This window comes from Mustelus asterias, chromosome 23, assembly GCF_964213995.1.
Source record: "Mustelus asterias chromosome 23, sMusAst1.hap1.1, whole genome shotgun sequence".
Lineage (NCBI taxonomy): Eukaryota > Metazoa > Chordata > Chondrichthyes > Carcharhiniformes > Triakidae > Mustelus > Mustelus asterias.
In genome coordinates, this window is record NC_135823.1 from 64,424,555 (window position 1) to 64,438,860 (window position 14,306).

At 45.4% G+C, this 14,306-nt stretch overlaps 1 protein-coding gene across 3 annotated transcripts in view; it reads left to right on the top strand.

The window, feature by feature from the left end:
- The window catches only part of rogdi (rogdi atypical leucine zipper), a 37,656-nt gene that overhangs the window by 10,280 nt on the left and 13,070 nt on the right, over positions 1 to 14,306 (top strand). For 2 of the 3 annotated variants that reach the window (XM_078240802.1, XM_078240803.1), the window contains exons 2-7: positions 1,311 to 1,382; positions 6,084 to 6,166; positions 10,473 to 10,527; positions 11,869 to 11,949; positions 12,472 to 12,567; positions 14,209 to 14,306. In XM_078240802.1, the coding sequence (XP_078096928.1) occupies positions 1,311 to 1,382; positions 6,084 to 6,166; positions 10,473 to 10,527; positions 11,869 to 11,949; positions 12,472 to 12,567; positions 14,209 to 14,306 (485 nt within the window). The remainder of the gene's footprint in view (positions 1 to 1,310; positions 1,383 to 6,083; positions 6,167 to 10,472; positions 10,528 to 11,868; positions 11,950 to 12,471; positions 12,568 to 14,208) is intronic. The other variant, XM_078240804.1, reaches the window with a different exon arrangement.

Sequence of the window (14,306 nt, forward strand, 5' to 3'; positions counted from 1 at the left end):
TATCTGGCAAGGGGTTTAAGGCTAAATATTATGTAAATATGGAGTTTTGTTGAACTTCTTTCTTCAAATTTAAGTGCACCGTTGCTTTCCAGTTATAAGTTTTGGTCGGGGAAAGCAAACAAAAAGCTATCACAGAAGAGTGCAAGTGTGCAGAACCTGACATGTTGTGGCAGAGATCTAGTTACTTTAACCACTGTAAAGAGAGAAGCTGGAAATCTGAGGCCGGACAGGATCCAGCTGAGGATCACAATAGATTGCATTGGAATAATGGGCGTGATAATGAAGGAGGAGCTCCACTCTTCCCCATTCTGTAATGAGAGCAAATCGGTTTTCTTTATTGTTGGAAAAGAGAATTTGGTTAAAATATCTTGATATATTTAATTATGGATATAGATACAGAAATTAGATATGGAATCCTTACAGTGCAGAAGGAGGCCATTCGGCCCATCGAGTCTCCACTGAGAACAATCCCATCCAGACCCCCTCCCCGTAACCCCATATATTTACCCCGCTGATCCCCCTAACCTACGCATCCCGGGACACTAAGGGGCAATTTAGCATGGCCAATCCACCTAACCCGCACATCTTTTGGACTGTGGGAGGAAACCAGAGCACCCGGAGGAAACCCACGCAAACACGGGGAGAACATGCAACCTCCACACAGACAGTGACCCAAGCTGGGAATCAAACCCAGGTCCCTGGAGCTCTGAGGCAGCAGTGCTAACCACTGTGCCGCCCATATTTGTTCCAGGTCATTGTATCAACAATAATAAAATTAAGGCGTGGCGTGTCTCTCATGTCAGAGCACAATCTCTATGATAAAGGCAGCATTTATAGTGTGGAATTATAATTAACTTTGAGCCATTTAATGATGCAATGCTAAGTTCAATGACATATTGTCTGTCCTCCTCCATCTTAAAACTCTCCAATCTCTTTTTTTTATTAGTGTCACTAGTAGGCTTACATTAACACTGCAATGAAGTTACTGTGAAAATCCCCTAGTCACCACACTCCGGCGCCTGTTCGGGTACACTTAGGGAGAATTTACCACGGCCAATGCACCCTAACCAACACATCATTCGGACTGTGAGAGGAAACCGGAGCACCCGGAGGAAACCTACGCAGACATAGGGAGAATGTGCAAACTCCACACAGACAGTGACCCAAGCTGGGAATTGAACCTGGGCCCCTGGCGCTGTGAGGCAGCTGTGCTAACCACTGTGCCACTATCACTTCCCTACACACGCACGCTGCCTTTAAAATTGCCTCCAAATTGCATTATAATATTGTCTTTTTTTTAACTATTTCAGGAGGAGGAATTTAAATGGTTATTGCAGGAGGAGGTTCACGCTGTCCTCAAACAGCTCAAGGATATTCTGAAGGTAATTTCCATTCCCTTTGGATCAGTGCACTGGAGACTATGAATTGTAATATTTCCTCAACAGTCGCTCTCAATCCAAATAGTCTAATGAGTTTTCAGTTACTGTTTAACCTTGCATTGTTCTGTAATAGTACACGATTTTATTTACCGTCTATCTTGTGTAAAAATTGAATTATTGCGACTAATTTGTTTTAGCCAGAATCCATGGGGTTGGCTTGTCCCGTGGGTAATGTTTTTGAGAATTGATCCTGATGCTTGAGTTAGGCTCCAAAAATTACTGTTATAATGACATAAAGTGAAAACTGACAACATTAAAGAATTCCTGCTAATTCTTTAGGGTGGCACAGTGCTTAGCACTGCTGCCTCTCAGCGCCAGGGGCCCAGGTTCAATACTGGCCTCGGGTAACTGTTGACTCGGGTAACTGGCACTTAGTGTCAGGGGGACTGACAGGGTAAGTATATGGAGTTACGGGAATAGGGCCTGGGTGGGTTTGTGATCGGTGTAGACTCGATGGGCCGAATTGCCACCTCCTGCACTGTAGGGGTTCTATGATTCTCCAACGTTTATTTCATAACATCACAAATGATATAGATTTCATCCAACGCAATGTAAGTATATTCCATAATGAATTAACTACAACGCTTCCTGTTGAAAATCACTCTGACCATCCTCTGAATCACTGAATGATTTGTCCTAGTCGCCAGGTTGAATAACATCAGAGTATTCCTCACCTTCAACATCGTCATTGGTTGTACCACGAGCTTTGGCACTATCATTCCACAAGTAATTATCCTCCGTACCATTACCCATCAGGCTGAACAAGATCTGTAAGGCTGCCAGCAACAATTGCCACGTCAGTGTTGGCTGATCTCACACCTTGGGCTACAGTGTCAAGAAGGTGGGATTTGAACGTGTTCCAGACGAGCCATTTTGCTTCCTTTGCGTAGTCTTCCTGGTCTCAAATTGCAGACTTCTTTTACTCGTTTCTTGCAACCGTCTCCATCCGTCCGTCCTTTCCCGTGGGCGACAACGTCTTTCTGAAATTTCTCCGGGAAGAGCTTTGCACTTGAACCACGTCGTCGGTTTTGTAATTTTGTGACAGCCGTCATACAAGATGGAACCGCTGTGAGCCGTGTCTTCCCCCGGCCAGTCGCCCCCACAAAAAGGTGGTTTCTTCACCAATCTTGGTAATGGGCTTTTTTGCTGGAATGTTGAAATCCATTGGCGTTCCGTCAATATTTCCAAGAAGGCCAATTGATACGCATCCACCTGTTAATGTTGGATGACAAAATGGTGGGACGCGATGGTTTTATTGTCGGGTCCAGGTGGTAGACGCTGTGAAATTTATTTTCTGATGGAATACTAAATCCTGTTCGTGAATCTTGTGCACCACTTGGCACTGGCCTTGAATTCTGGAATACCGTCTTTTCTCACCTCCCTTGGGGCACGGAGTCAGGTGGCTCTCTGGGTGATGACGTGGCCATTTTGCCAATGCTGCTTATCTCATTCTACCGTCTTTTTTCTCCAGGTCAGGCCGCTTGCTCGTTCCTCCTCACCTGGTGCATTTATACTTCGGCATCTTTCCTAGTTTATTGGACACCTTCCTCCAGTCTCTGTTTTCTTGGAAACATTAAACTCTCCCACTGCAGCACAGTGATTCATCTTCTCAGTGAATACTGCAACTGTCACTTAAGAGTGTTATATAGCTTTAATTTACATAAGAACATAAGAAATAGGAGCAGGAGTAGGCCATCTAGCCCCTCGAGCCTGCCCCGCCATTCAATAAGATCATGGCTGATCTGACGTGGATCAGTACCACTTACCCGCCTGATCCCCATAACCCTTAATTCCCTTACCGATCAGGAATCCATCCATCCGCGCTTTAAAGATATTCAGCGAGGTAGCCTCCACCACCTCAGTGGGCAGAGAATTCCAGAGATTCACCACCCTCTGGGAGAAGAAGTTCCTCCTCAACTCTGTCTTAAACCGACCCCCCTTTATTTTGAGGCTGTGTCCTCTAGTTTTAACTTCCTTACTAAGTGGAAAGAATCTCTCCGCCTCCACCCTGTCCAGCCCCCGCATTATCTTATAAGTCTCCATAAGATCCCCCCTCATCCTTCTAAACTCCAACGAGTACAAACCCAATCTCCTCAGCCTCTCCTCATAATCCAAACCCCTCATCTCCGGTATCAACCTGGTGAACCTTCTCTGCACTCCCTCCAATGCCAATATATCCTTCCTCATATAAGGGGACCAATACTTAATTTAAACACCTTCCAAGCATTCCCGTTTAATGAGACAAACAAGGACAGCAATTCAATTATTTCTTAATTTAACTCTTATAGTACCAACTCAAACAGAAATTCATTAACTCTTTACTGAACTTTAACTCTAACTGAACATTAACTTTCAACTAAACTTTAACTCTTAAACTGCATATTAACTTGAACTAAACATCAGCTTTAACTTTTTAACTGAAAATCGATACTACCAAATTTAGGAAAACTTTGACCAAGAAATATCCTCTGTAGAATCTATCTTCTCTGAAGCATCCTTCAGGATATACTTCTTGCGATGGTTGATCTCTTCGAGTTATCGCTGGCAAACAAAGACTCGCCTGTCTCTATCCACAATTCTCCACTTGCTTCCAGAAGATTCTCTGTCATCCAGCCAATGAATTGATCCGAAACCCCAATTTCATCATTCGATTAGGCCAATCAAATGCAGGCAGGATAGTGGCATTGGTCACCTCAGGCCTCATCCCAATTCGGCCTCTTAAGTGAACATTGTTTACATTCCAATGCCTCGATAAGGAACACTGGCTCCAAAAGTCTGATGTGGAGATGCTGGCGTTGGACTAGGGTAAACACAGTAAGAAGTCTAACAACACCAGGTTAAAGTCCAACAGGTTTATTTGGTAGCAAAAGCCACTAGCTTTCGGAGCGCGCTGCCCCTTCATCAGGTGGGTGGGAGTTCTGATCATAAACAGGGCACAAAGACACAAACTCAATTTACATGAATAATGATTGGAATGCGAGTCTTTACAGCTAATCAAGTCTTAAAGGTACGGACAATGTGAGTGGAGGGAGCATTAAGCACAGGTTAAAGAGATGTGTATTGTCTCCAGACAGGACAGTTAGTGAGATTTTGCACATCCAGGCAGGTTGTGGGGGTTACAGATAGTGTGACATGAACCCAACATCCCGGTTGAGGCCGTCCTCGTGTGTGCGGGACCTGGCTATCCGTCTCTGCTCAGCGACTCTGCGCTGTCGTGTGTCGTGAAGGCCGCCCTGGAGAACACTTACCCGGAGATCAGAGGCTGAATGCCCGTGAGTCTGTACAGAGCTCATTCCTGCCAAAGACAGGCTGTTAAAATCTGACACTTTCTGTCCTTTGACAACTTCCAGGCCACCTGCCACAAGAAATCCCAGCAGAGTGAAAAAAACAACTTTAAAGCCACTATTGCCAATATTGTTGTTAAATTATTGTTGCAGCCGTTCTTTCTCCGTCCACAAGATTGAGTTTTGTACTTGTTATTCTTTCTCAAAGACATTGTAAACATGGGAACAGGAATAGGCCATTCAGCCCATCAAGCCTGTTCTGCCATTTAATGAGATCCTGGCTGATTTGTAGCTTAACTCCACATACTTGCTGTTGACCCAAATATCTTCGCTTCACAAAATATAATCGATCTCCGATTTAAAATTAACAATGGATTTCACAACTGGCATTGGTGGAAGAGAGTTCCAAACCTCTACCACCCTTTGTGTGTAGAAATGCTTCCTAGCCCCTCTCCTAAATGGTCTGGTCCTAATTTCAGGACTTTGCCTCCTATAGTTCATCAACTCTGTCTTTTCCTGTTAAAATCTTGAAGACTTTGATCAGATCACCCCTTAGCCTTCTAATTTCGAGAAAAAACAGGCCTAATTTGTATAAGGCAGAATACTGCGGTTGCTGGAATCTGAGACAAAAACAGAAAATGCTGGAAGATCTCAGCGGGTCTGACAGCATCTGTGGAGAGAGAGTGGAGCCAACGTTTCGAGACTGGATGCCCTGCGTCTGACAACAAAGGGCCACCCTGACTCGAAGCATTGGCTCTAATTTGTATGATCTCTCCTCATAAAGTACAAGTTAGTCAAGCCTGCACCGACAATAATCCCACCCCAGGGCCCTATCCCCGTAACCCCACGTATTTACCCTGCTCATCCCCCTGACACTAAGGGGCAATCAACCTAACCCGCACATCTTTGGATCGTGGGAGGAAACCCGTGCCGACATGGGGGGAAGGTGCAAACTCCACCCAGTCACCCCAGGCTGGAATTGAACCCGGGTCCCTGCTGCTGACCGCTGTGCCGCAAATGTAACTAACAATGTAATCGTACACTATGTATGTGAACATATCACTGTGCAACCCGAGCCCTGTTGGCAATTATGTGTTACGCGCACATTTTGGACCCGATTTTCAGTGTGAAGATGGAGAATTCCAGCATTTTAATCCCATGAATGGGAGCGATTCAGTCCTAACCACTGCAAACCAAAACCTGGAATTTGCGGTGGAAGCCAGAACAAACTAATCTTAATGATCGTCAGTAGAAAGCAATTTGTTGACAAGCTGTAGATAATGTAAATGTAATGCTGTTGCTTAACAACTACTCGGTCTGCAGTTTTCCTTCTAACTAACAATGGACTCCTCTTGTACAGGAGGCCTCCCGGCGTTTTACTCTGTCAGCCTCTGGACCTGAAGGTCAAACCCGGCAGGAGAACTTCAAACTGGGAAGCTCAGTGTAAGCAGTTGGCCTTGTGCCATGTTCGATAAGAGATGATTTTCACGGGCAGCCCCATGCAATAAAGATAGCAAACTTCCTTTACCTACGCACGCACATCCTCCGAGTGCTGGCTTGAGGAAGAATCAAGTTGATGGGAAAGATCAATTTTTTAAAAATGTATTTAATTCTTTATTCATTCGTGGGACGTGGGCGTCGCTGGCTGGGCCAGCATTTGTCGCCCTTGAACTGAGTGGCTTGCAAGGGCCATTTCAGAGGGCAGTTGAGAGTCAACCACATTGCTGTGGCTCTGGAGTCACGTCTGAGGACGGCACGCTGGCCCAGTGGTTAGCACCGCTGCCTCACAGTGCCAAGGACCCAGGTTCGATTCCCGGCTTGGGTTGTGTGGCTGTGTGGAGTTTGCACATTCTCCCCGTGTCTGCGTGGGTTTCCTCCGGGTGCTCCGGTTTCCTCCCACAGTCTGAAAGACGTGCTAGTTAGGTGCATTGGCCGTGCTAAATTCTCCCTCAGTGTACCCGAACAGGCGCCAGAGTGTGGCGACTAGGGGAATTTCACAGTAACTTCATTGCAGTGTTAATATAAGCCTACTTGTGATTAATAAATAATCTTTAATTTTAGTGTAGGCCAGACCAGGTAAAGGATGGCAGATTTCCTTCCCAAAAGTACGAGCGAGTCAGATGAATTATATAATTACAAAATGAGAGGGAGTACTGCTTATGAAGGTTGTTTTTGCATTTAAGAGTTTTGTAAAACTTTATTTATTTCTAAATGTGGCCAAGATGTCTGAACATTAAATATACTTTCTCTGATCATGTGGAAAGTGTGTGTACAGTAGTACTAGATCGTGTGATGTGGCTGAGTTACTTTCTTTACATTTTGGCATGTTTTGGAACTAATTTTAACCTTTTTGTTTGCTTCATGTTTTCTTCCCCCCTAAATCTCCAATTCTGTTTTCCTTTTTTTAGGATCCCTGTGTCATCCATTCCCCGAGCCAAGCAACCTGTTCCCAACCATCTTCCAGTGCTTCTCTTCTTAACTACTTTAGGATGATTGAGAGTGATTTATAGTTTTCACTTTCGATTAGTTGCCTGCTTTCATGTAAGGAAGTGACTTGCTTTAGTTCTGAAACCTCTTGAGATGGTCTGTCTTGACGTATCTACCTTTATAAAAAGCTACCTGTCTCGGTACCTACACTTCGATACCTGAACAAAGGCAAACTGAGAGAAGTGAAGTCTAAGAGGAGGTCTTATTAAGATTTTCGAGATCCTTAAGGGTGCTAACAAGCTGAACCCTGAACAAACTTGTTACTGTGACCTCTAGAATAAAGTTAAAGTTTAAAATGTATTTATTAGTCACAAGTAAGGCTTTCGTTAACACTAAGCATTGCAACGGGGCGGCACAGTGGTTAGCACTGCTGCCTCACAGCGCCAGGGACCTGTGTTCGATCCCCAGCTTGGGTCACTATCTGTGTGGAGTTTGCACATTCTCCCCGTGTCTGCGTGGGTTTCCTCCGGATGCTCCGGTTTCCTCCCACAGTCTGACAGACGTGCTGATTAGGTGCATTGACCCAAACAGGCGCCGGAGTGTGGTGACTAGGGGAGTTTCACGGTAACTTCATTGCAGTGTTAATGTAAACCTTACTTGTGACTAATAAATAAACTTTACAATAAAGTTACTGTGAAATTCCCCGAGTCGTCACACTCCGGCGCCTGTTTGGCCCAATGCACCCTAACCAGCACGTCTTTCAGAATGTGGGAGGAAACCGGAGCACCCGGAGGAAACCCACGCAGACACGGGGAGAATGTGCAGACTCCACACAGACAGTGACCCAAGCCGGGAATCGAACTCGGGTCCCTGGCGCTGTGAGGCAGCAGTGCTAACCACTGTGCCACCGTGCCGCCTCGATAAATAGATGAAGCCAAGGAGTGGGAATTGAATGGATAGCATAATTCTTATTGTTTAATCCGGAGGGTGTTTGGGATATTTATAACAGACTGCCCAGAGAGACGATTGAGACCGATGGATAATTTTAAGATGGAAGTTGTCTGGAAAATAAATTGGGCAATAAAGACTTTGAACTGCGTGTTTAGTTCTGGAGCTGACTTAGATCCGTGTGAAATGGTTGTGCCAAGCCCAGTACATTCAAAGTTTTCTGGCTTAAATTTGAATAATGTTTAGGTGTGCATCCTTTGATCGTTGATCTTTAACTGGTTCTTGGCAGAACATAGAGGTGGACTTTACTGGAACAGTGCTTTAGAACAGCAAGTCATTAAGGCAACGTGATTATTTAGTGACTTAGTATGAAGATATCTAAAATTAGTTTCAAAGTTGGCCATTGTCTGAGCGTGAATCACAAGACGATAACAACACAGAAGGCATCCCCTTGCTGGCTCTATGTCTCAACTACTGAAATATTCCTCCCCTCCCGGCATCTCCACCCGTTGTCTTTCTCCCTGCATCTATTCACAGCTGCTATCCCTGAATAACACAGGGGGGCTTTGACCTGCTCCATTTCCGACCTGGGACGGTCCACCCCTCCTTAGCATACCTGGTGCTCCCAGAGCCCTCTTGGGACACCACGCAGACACTTCTTTCTCTGTGCAGTGCTGCAAGTTTTATTCATTCCTGGGACATGGGCGTCGCTGGCAAGGCCAGCAGTTGTTGCCCACCCCTAGTTGCCCCATGAGAAGGCAGTGGTGAGCCGCCTTATACTCTTTTACTCGATAGCTTTATTTCAAAATCCCAGGATCCCAGGGACCTTATTAACTGCTCTCTCAACCTGCCCTGCTACCTTCAGTGATTTGTGTGTGTTCACCCCATAGTCCCTCCGCTCTGCACATCTTTACCCCCCTCCCCCTCCCCTCCTCTATTTTATATTGCCCATGTTTGTTCTTCCTTTCAAAGCCTATCATTTCACCATTCCCTACGTTAAATTTCAACTGGTACATGTCTGCCATTCCGTCAGCCTGCCTATGTCCTCTTGAAGTCCCACTAATCTTCTCACAGTCCACATACTTGCAAGTTTTGTGTCATCTGTAAAGTTTTGAATTAGTGCCCTGTGCACCCTGTCTAAGTGTGGAGATGCCGGCGTTGGACTGGGGTAAGCACAGTAAGAAGTCTCACAGCACCAGGTTAAAGTCCAACAGGTTTATTTGGTTTATCACCAAATAAACCTGTTGGACTTTAACCTGGTGTTGTGAGACTTCTTACTGTGCTCACCCTGTCTAAGTCATTAATACAGATCAAGAGAAGCAGTGGCTCTAATACTGACCCCTGGACAACCCCAGTGCACACTTACCGCCTGTCTGAAAAGTAACACCCCTCTGTTTCTCATACTCAGCCACCTTCATATGCACATTGCCACCGTCCTTTTTACTCCATGTTGTAAGTTAAAAAGTTTATTCATTTGTCGCAAGTAGGCTTACATTAACACTGCAGTGAAGTTACTGTGAAAATCCCCGACTCGCCACATTCCGGTCCCCATTCGTGTACACTGAGGGATAATTTAGCATAGCCAATGCACCTAACCAGCACGTCTTTCGGACTATGGGGGGGAAACCAGAGCACCCGGAGGAAACCCACGCAGACACGGGGAGAATGTACAGACTCCGCGCAGACGGTCAACCAAGCTGGGAATCGAACCCGGGTCCCTGTCGCTGTGAGGCAGCAGTGCGTGTTTCCACTTTGCTGACAAGCCTGTCATGTGACAGTTTATCAAGTGCCCTTTGGAAGTCCTTGTACACTGTATCAACCACATTACCCTTAATCAACCCTTTGTTACTTCCATCAAAAAATTCAATTCAATTAGTGAGAAACAACAGCCATTTTAACTTTGCTGTCTGGCTGAATTCCACTTGAGAAATAGCACTGTCCTCTGTTAATATTGAGACATAGAATTAGGGTGTAGCAACACTCGCAGTCGGTCCTGCACCATGTACTGATCTGACTGTGACAATGCGATTCAGCTGTTTCCTTCCCCACCAATTGCCAAAGATGCGTTGGTAGGGAAGGAAGGAGATGTCATTTACCACCTGAATAATTGAGCTAATTGTTCAATGTTTTCTTGCCTGGAAATCAGGAAGGAGTAAGGTCGAGTGATTTAATAGACTTGTAATAACATGATTTACAGAAGCTTTAAGTCACAATCTTCCATGGATAGTTACGAAATGATTTGTTTATTGTGTATAGAAGTCCATACACACAACTTGTGTTTTTTTACCAAGTTAAATGTAAATCTAAAATCCAACCCACTTGAGTTACACGCCATGGTATAAGTGTTTTCTAAGTTTCTTTTTTCCTTTTCCAGATCGGACCAGGTGAAGGGTGTCCTTACATTGCAGGGAGATGCATTGACTCAGGCTGTGAGTACATGTAAAATAGGATTGAAGATGCTGCCATCATCGACTCAAATAGTACAATTTATTGGTTTTAATTGAAAATGTGGTGTAGTGGTAATGTCACTGGACTTGTAACCCAGTGGACGTGGGTTCAAATCCCAACACGGCAGCTGGTGGAGATTAAATTCAATAATATAAAGCTATTCTCAGGAACGGTGACAATTAAGACCATAAGACATAGGAACAGAATGAGGCCACTCGGCCCATCGAGTCTGCTCCGCCAGTCAATCATGGCTGATTTTTTTCTCATCCCCTGCCTTTTCCCCATAAACCCCCTGATCCTCTTATTAATCAAGAACCTATCTAACTCTGTCTTAAAGACACTCAATGACCGGGCCTCCACAGTCTTCTGCGGCAAAGAGTTCCACAGATTCACCACTCTCTGGCTGAAGAAATTCCTCCTCATCTCTGTTTTAAAAGATCGTCCCTTTAGCCGTCATTAAAAACCCTAATGTTTGGAGTTGTATAGAACTTTGGTGAGGCCACAGCTGGAGTACTGTGTGCAGTTCTGGTCGCCACATTATAGGAAGGACGTGAACGCACTGGAGGGGGTGCAGAGGAGATTCACCAGGATGCTGCCTGGGATGGAACATTTAAGTTATGAAGAGAGGTTGGATAAGCTTGGGTTGTTTTCTCTGGTACAGAGAAGACTGAGGGGGCGACCTGATTGAGGTGTTCGAGATTATGAGGGACTTGGACAGGGTGGATCGGGAGCAGCTGTTCCCGTTAGTTGAAGGGTCAGTTACGAGGGGACACAAGTTAAAAGGGAGGGGTGGGAGGTTTAGGGGGGATTTGAGGAAAACCTTTTGACCCGGAGGGTGGTGATGGTCTGGAATGCACTGTTGGGGGGTGGTGGGTGGTGTGGAGGCGGGATGCCGCATATCCTTTAGAAAGTACCTGGATGAGCACTTGGCACGCCACAACATTCAAGGCTATGGGCCAAGTGCTGGCAAGTGGGATTAGGTGGGCAGGTCAGGGCCTTTCATGCATCGGTGCAAACTCGATGGGCCGAAGGGCCTCTTCTGCATTGTAGTATTCTGTGATTCTGTGATGTAACTGGATAATAAGATAGTTCAGTTAAAATGGAAAGAAAGCATATATATCAGTGTGTGGGTGTATGTATACAATGTACATACACAAAAATATATATGTGCATGTACCCACATAGATATATGTGTGCATGCCCTCTTTAAATGTATGGCGGCCATCAGCAAATGCAGCCTAAAAATAAAGGCTTGTCTTGATAACTGCTTTGTCCAAGAGGCTGATCCTGAGATTTAATCGAATATCTTTTTTCCAATATAGGATGTTAACCTCAGACTGCCTAAACACAACCAGGTGCTGCATTGTACTTTCAGAGAGGATAAACAGTGGAAAATGCAGCAGGTAAGGACAGCCATTACAACAGTTTCTCCTGTTAACGCAGCAGTGAAGCTACTCTAGTTGCCACAGTATTGGGGTGCACTGGGGGAGAGTTTATCACGGCCGATGCACCTAACCAGCACGTCTTTCGGACTGTGGGAAGAAACCGGAGCACCCGGAGGAAACCCAGGCTGACACGGGGAGAACATGCAAACTCCGCACAGGCAGTAACCCAAGGCCGGAATCGAACCCGGGTCCCTGGCGCTGTGAGGCGGTAGTGCTAACCACCGTGCCGCCCATGTGGCTAAATCTTTCCACTTTGCCGCACATCTGTGGCGAGCCAGTAATTCCCATTGGGTGACATTGCGTTGGAACTTGCGGGTTAATGAGCCATATCGCTTTTTCTTCTTCCAATCATTCTAGCCGTCTTGTGTATGTCACTCCTTGTATGGTCATATCTCTTTCATTTTGCTTTCAATGCTTTCTTCTCTCTCCGCCATCCAATTCCTCAGTTTTTGAATTCACTTTTTCTTTCTGGCTTAACAGATTCAGGATGCCAGGAATCATGTTGGACAAGCCTTATACCTACTAAACAGCAGAGACCAGACTTACCAGTTTAAAAGTGGGGCCGAGGTCAACAAGGTCAGTCAGATTTCAGTAATCAATAGCAAATCAGCAGCAAATATCCTTGAATAATCAATGCCTCAATTAAATGTTAAATTAAGTTCTTTTTAAAACTAGTCGTAACCATTTGAATGTTAACCATTGATTATTTTGCTAATATATATATAGTGATAGTTACAGTTCATTCACTACTTTATTAGTGTCACAAGTTAGGCTTACATTAACACTGCAATGAAGTTGCTGTGAAAATCCCCTAGTCGCCACACTCTGTTCGGGTACACTGAGGGCGAATTTATCACGGCCAATGCACCCTAACCAGCACATCTTTCGGACTGTGGGAGGAAACTGGAGCACCCGGAGGAAACCCATGCAGACACGGGAAGAACGTACAGACTCCGCACAGGCAGTCACCCAAGCCGGGAATCGAAACTCCCCCCCACCTCTTGTTCCGCTCTGCAATCGCCGCCACATTGGCAGTGGAAGTGCTGCAGTTTGGCGGACGGTTGGTTCTTCCCTGATCACCTTCCAGCTGCCCTTGCTAGACGGGAAACATTGGACGATGTCAGGAATTTCAATAATCAAATGTCCGACTGATACTATCTCGCCCGAACTATGATTTGTAGCCTCCTGGGTGAGACCGGAGGCTCTCCAATCCCAGGAAGAGTCGAGAAAACTAAAATCTTCGACAAAAAAAATCTTAATTGTCGACCATCATTGTTGCAAGTTGAGTCATAGAATCCCTACAGTGCAGAAGGAGGCCCATCGAGTCTGCACCGACCACAATCCCACCCAGGCCCTATTCCCGTAACCCCACACATTTACCCTGCTATTCCCCCTGACACTAGGGTCAATTTAGCATGGCCAATCCGCCTAACCCATACATCTTTCGAACTGTGGGAGGAAACCCACGCAGACACCGGGAGAACATGCAAACTTCACATAGACAGTGATCTGAGGCTGGAATTGAACCTGGGTCCCTGGCGCTGTGAGGCAGCAGTGCCAGCCACTGTGCCACCGTGCCCACCAGAGTGACGGGTGCAGTGTAACTATTCGGTGTAAATTCACAAGACTAAACTATTTTCTAGTGATAAATATAGAGGTTTTCTGTGAAGCATCTATGAAATAGCTGATAACCGCTGATGTGTCAAAGTGATAAAACAGCATCAGAGTGTCCTTGACCGCAAAGGATTCAAATTCATTGAGTTTTCATTTGCAAATTGCTTCACATGATGTATTGCTCAATTCACTTCCACTGTGGAGGCACTCGTGACCAGTTTGAGAGTTATCCGGTCTGTCTGTCTTGTGAGGATAATTATCTTTTTGTATGATTCACTGTGGCACATCCTCTCTCTCATCTGCTGCCTAAAAACGGTAATACAGGAAAACAACTTAGTCTGAGACTCTATCCCGAGAAACAGAAGTCAGCTTAGCAAACCAGAATGAAGATAAGCATCTGTGTAGAATGAATGGCAGCTTTTTTTCCCCCACTTGTTACGAGAAAGCTATAAACCTGTTGGACTTTAACCTGGTGTTGTGAGACTTCTTAGAATGAAGCTAATATTGTGTTTACCATAAATCCAAAAGATTATCAATAATCATTAACCGGTCCTCGAGCCTCTCTGTGCCTGACTGACAGAACGTAGACATTTTCTTTTTAAGCTCATGGATGCAGTAATGTTGCAGCTAACCCGTGCTCGCAATAGACTCACCACTCCTGCAGCAATGACGCTCCCGGAAGTTGCCTCGAGCAGTTTGAT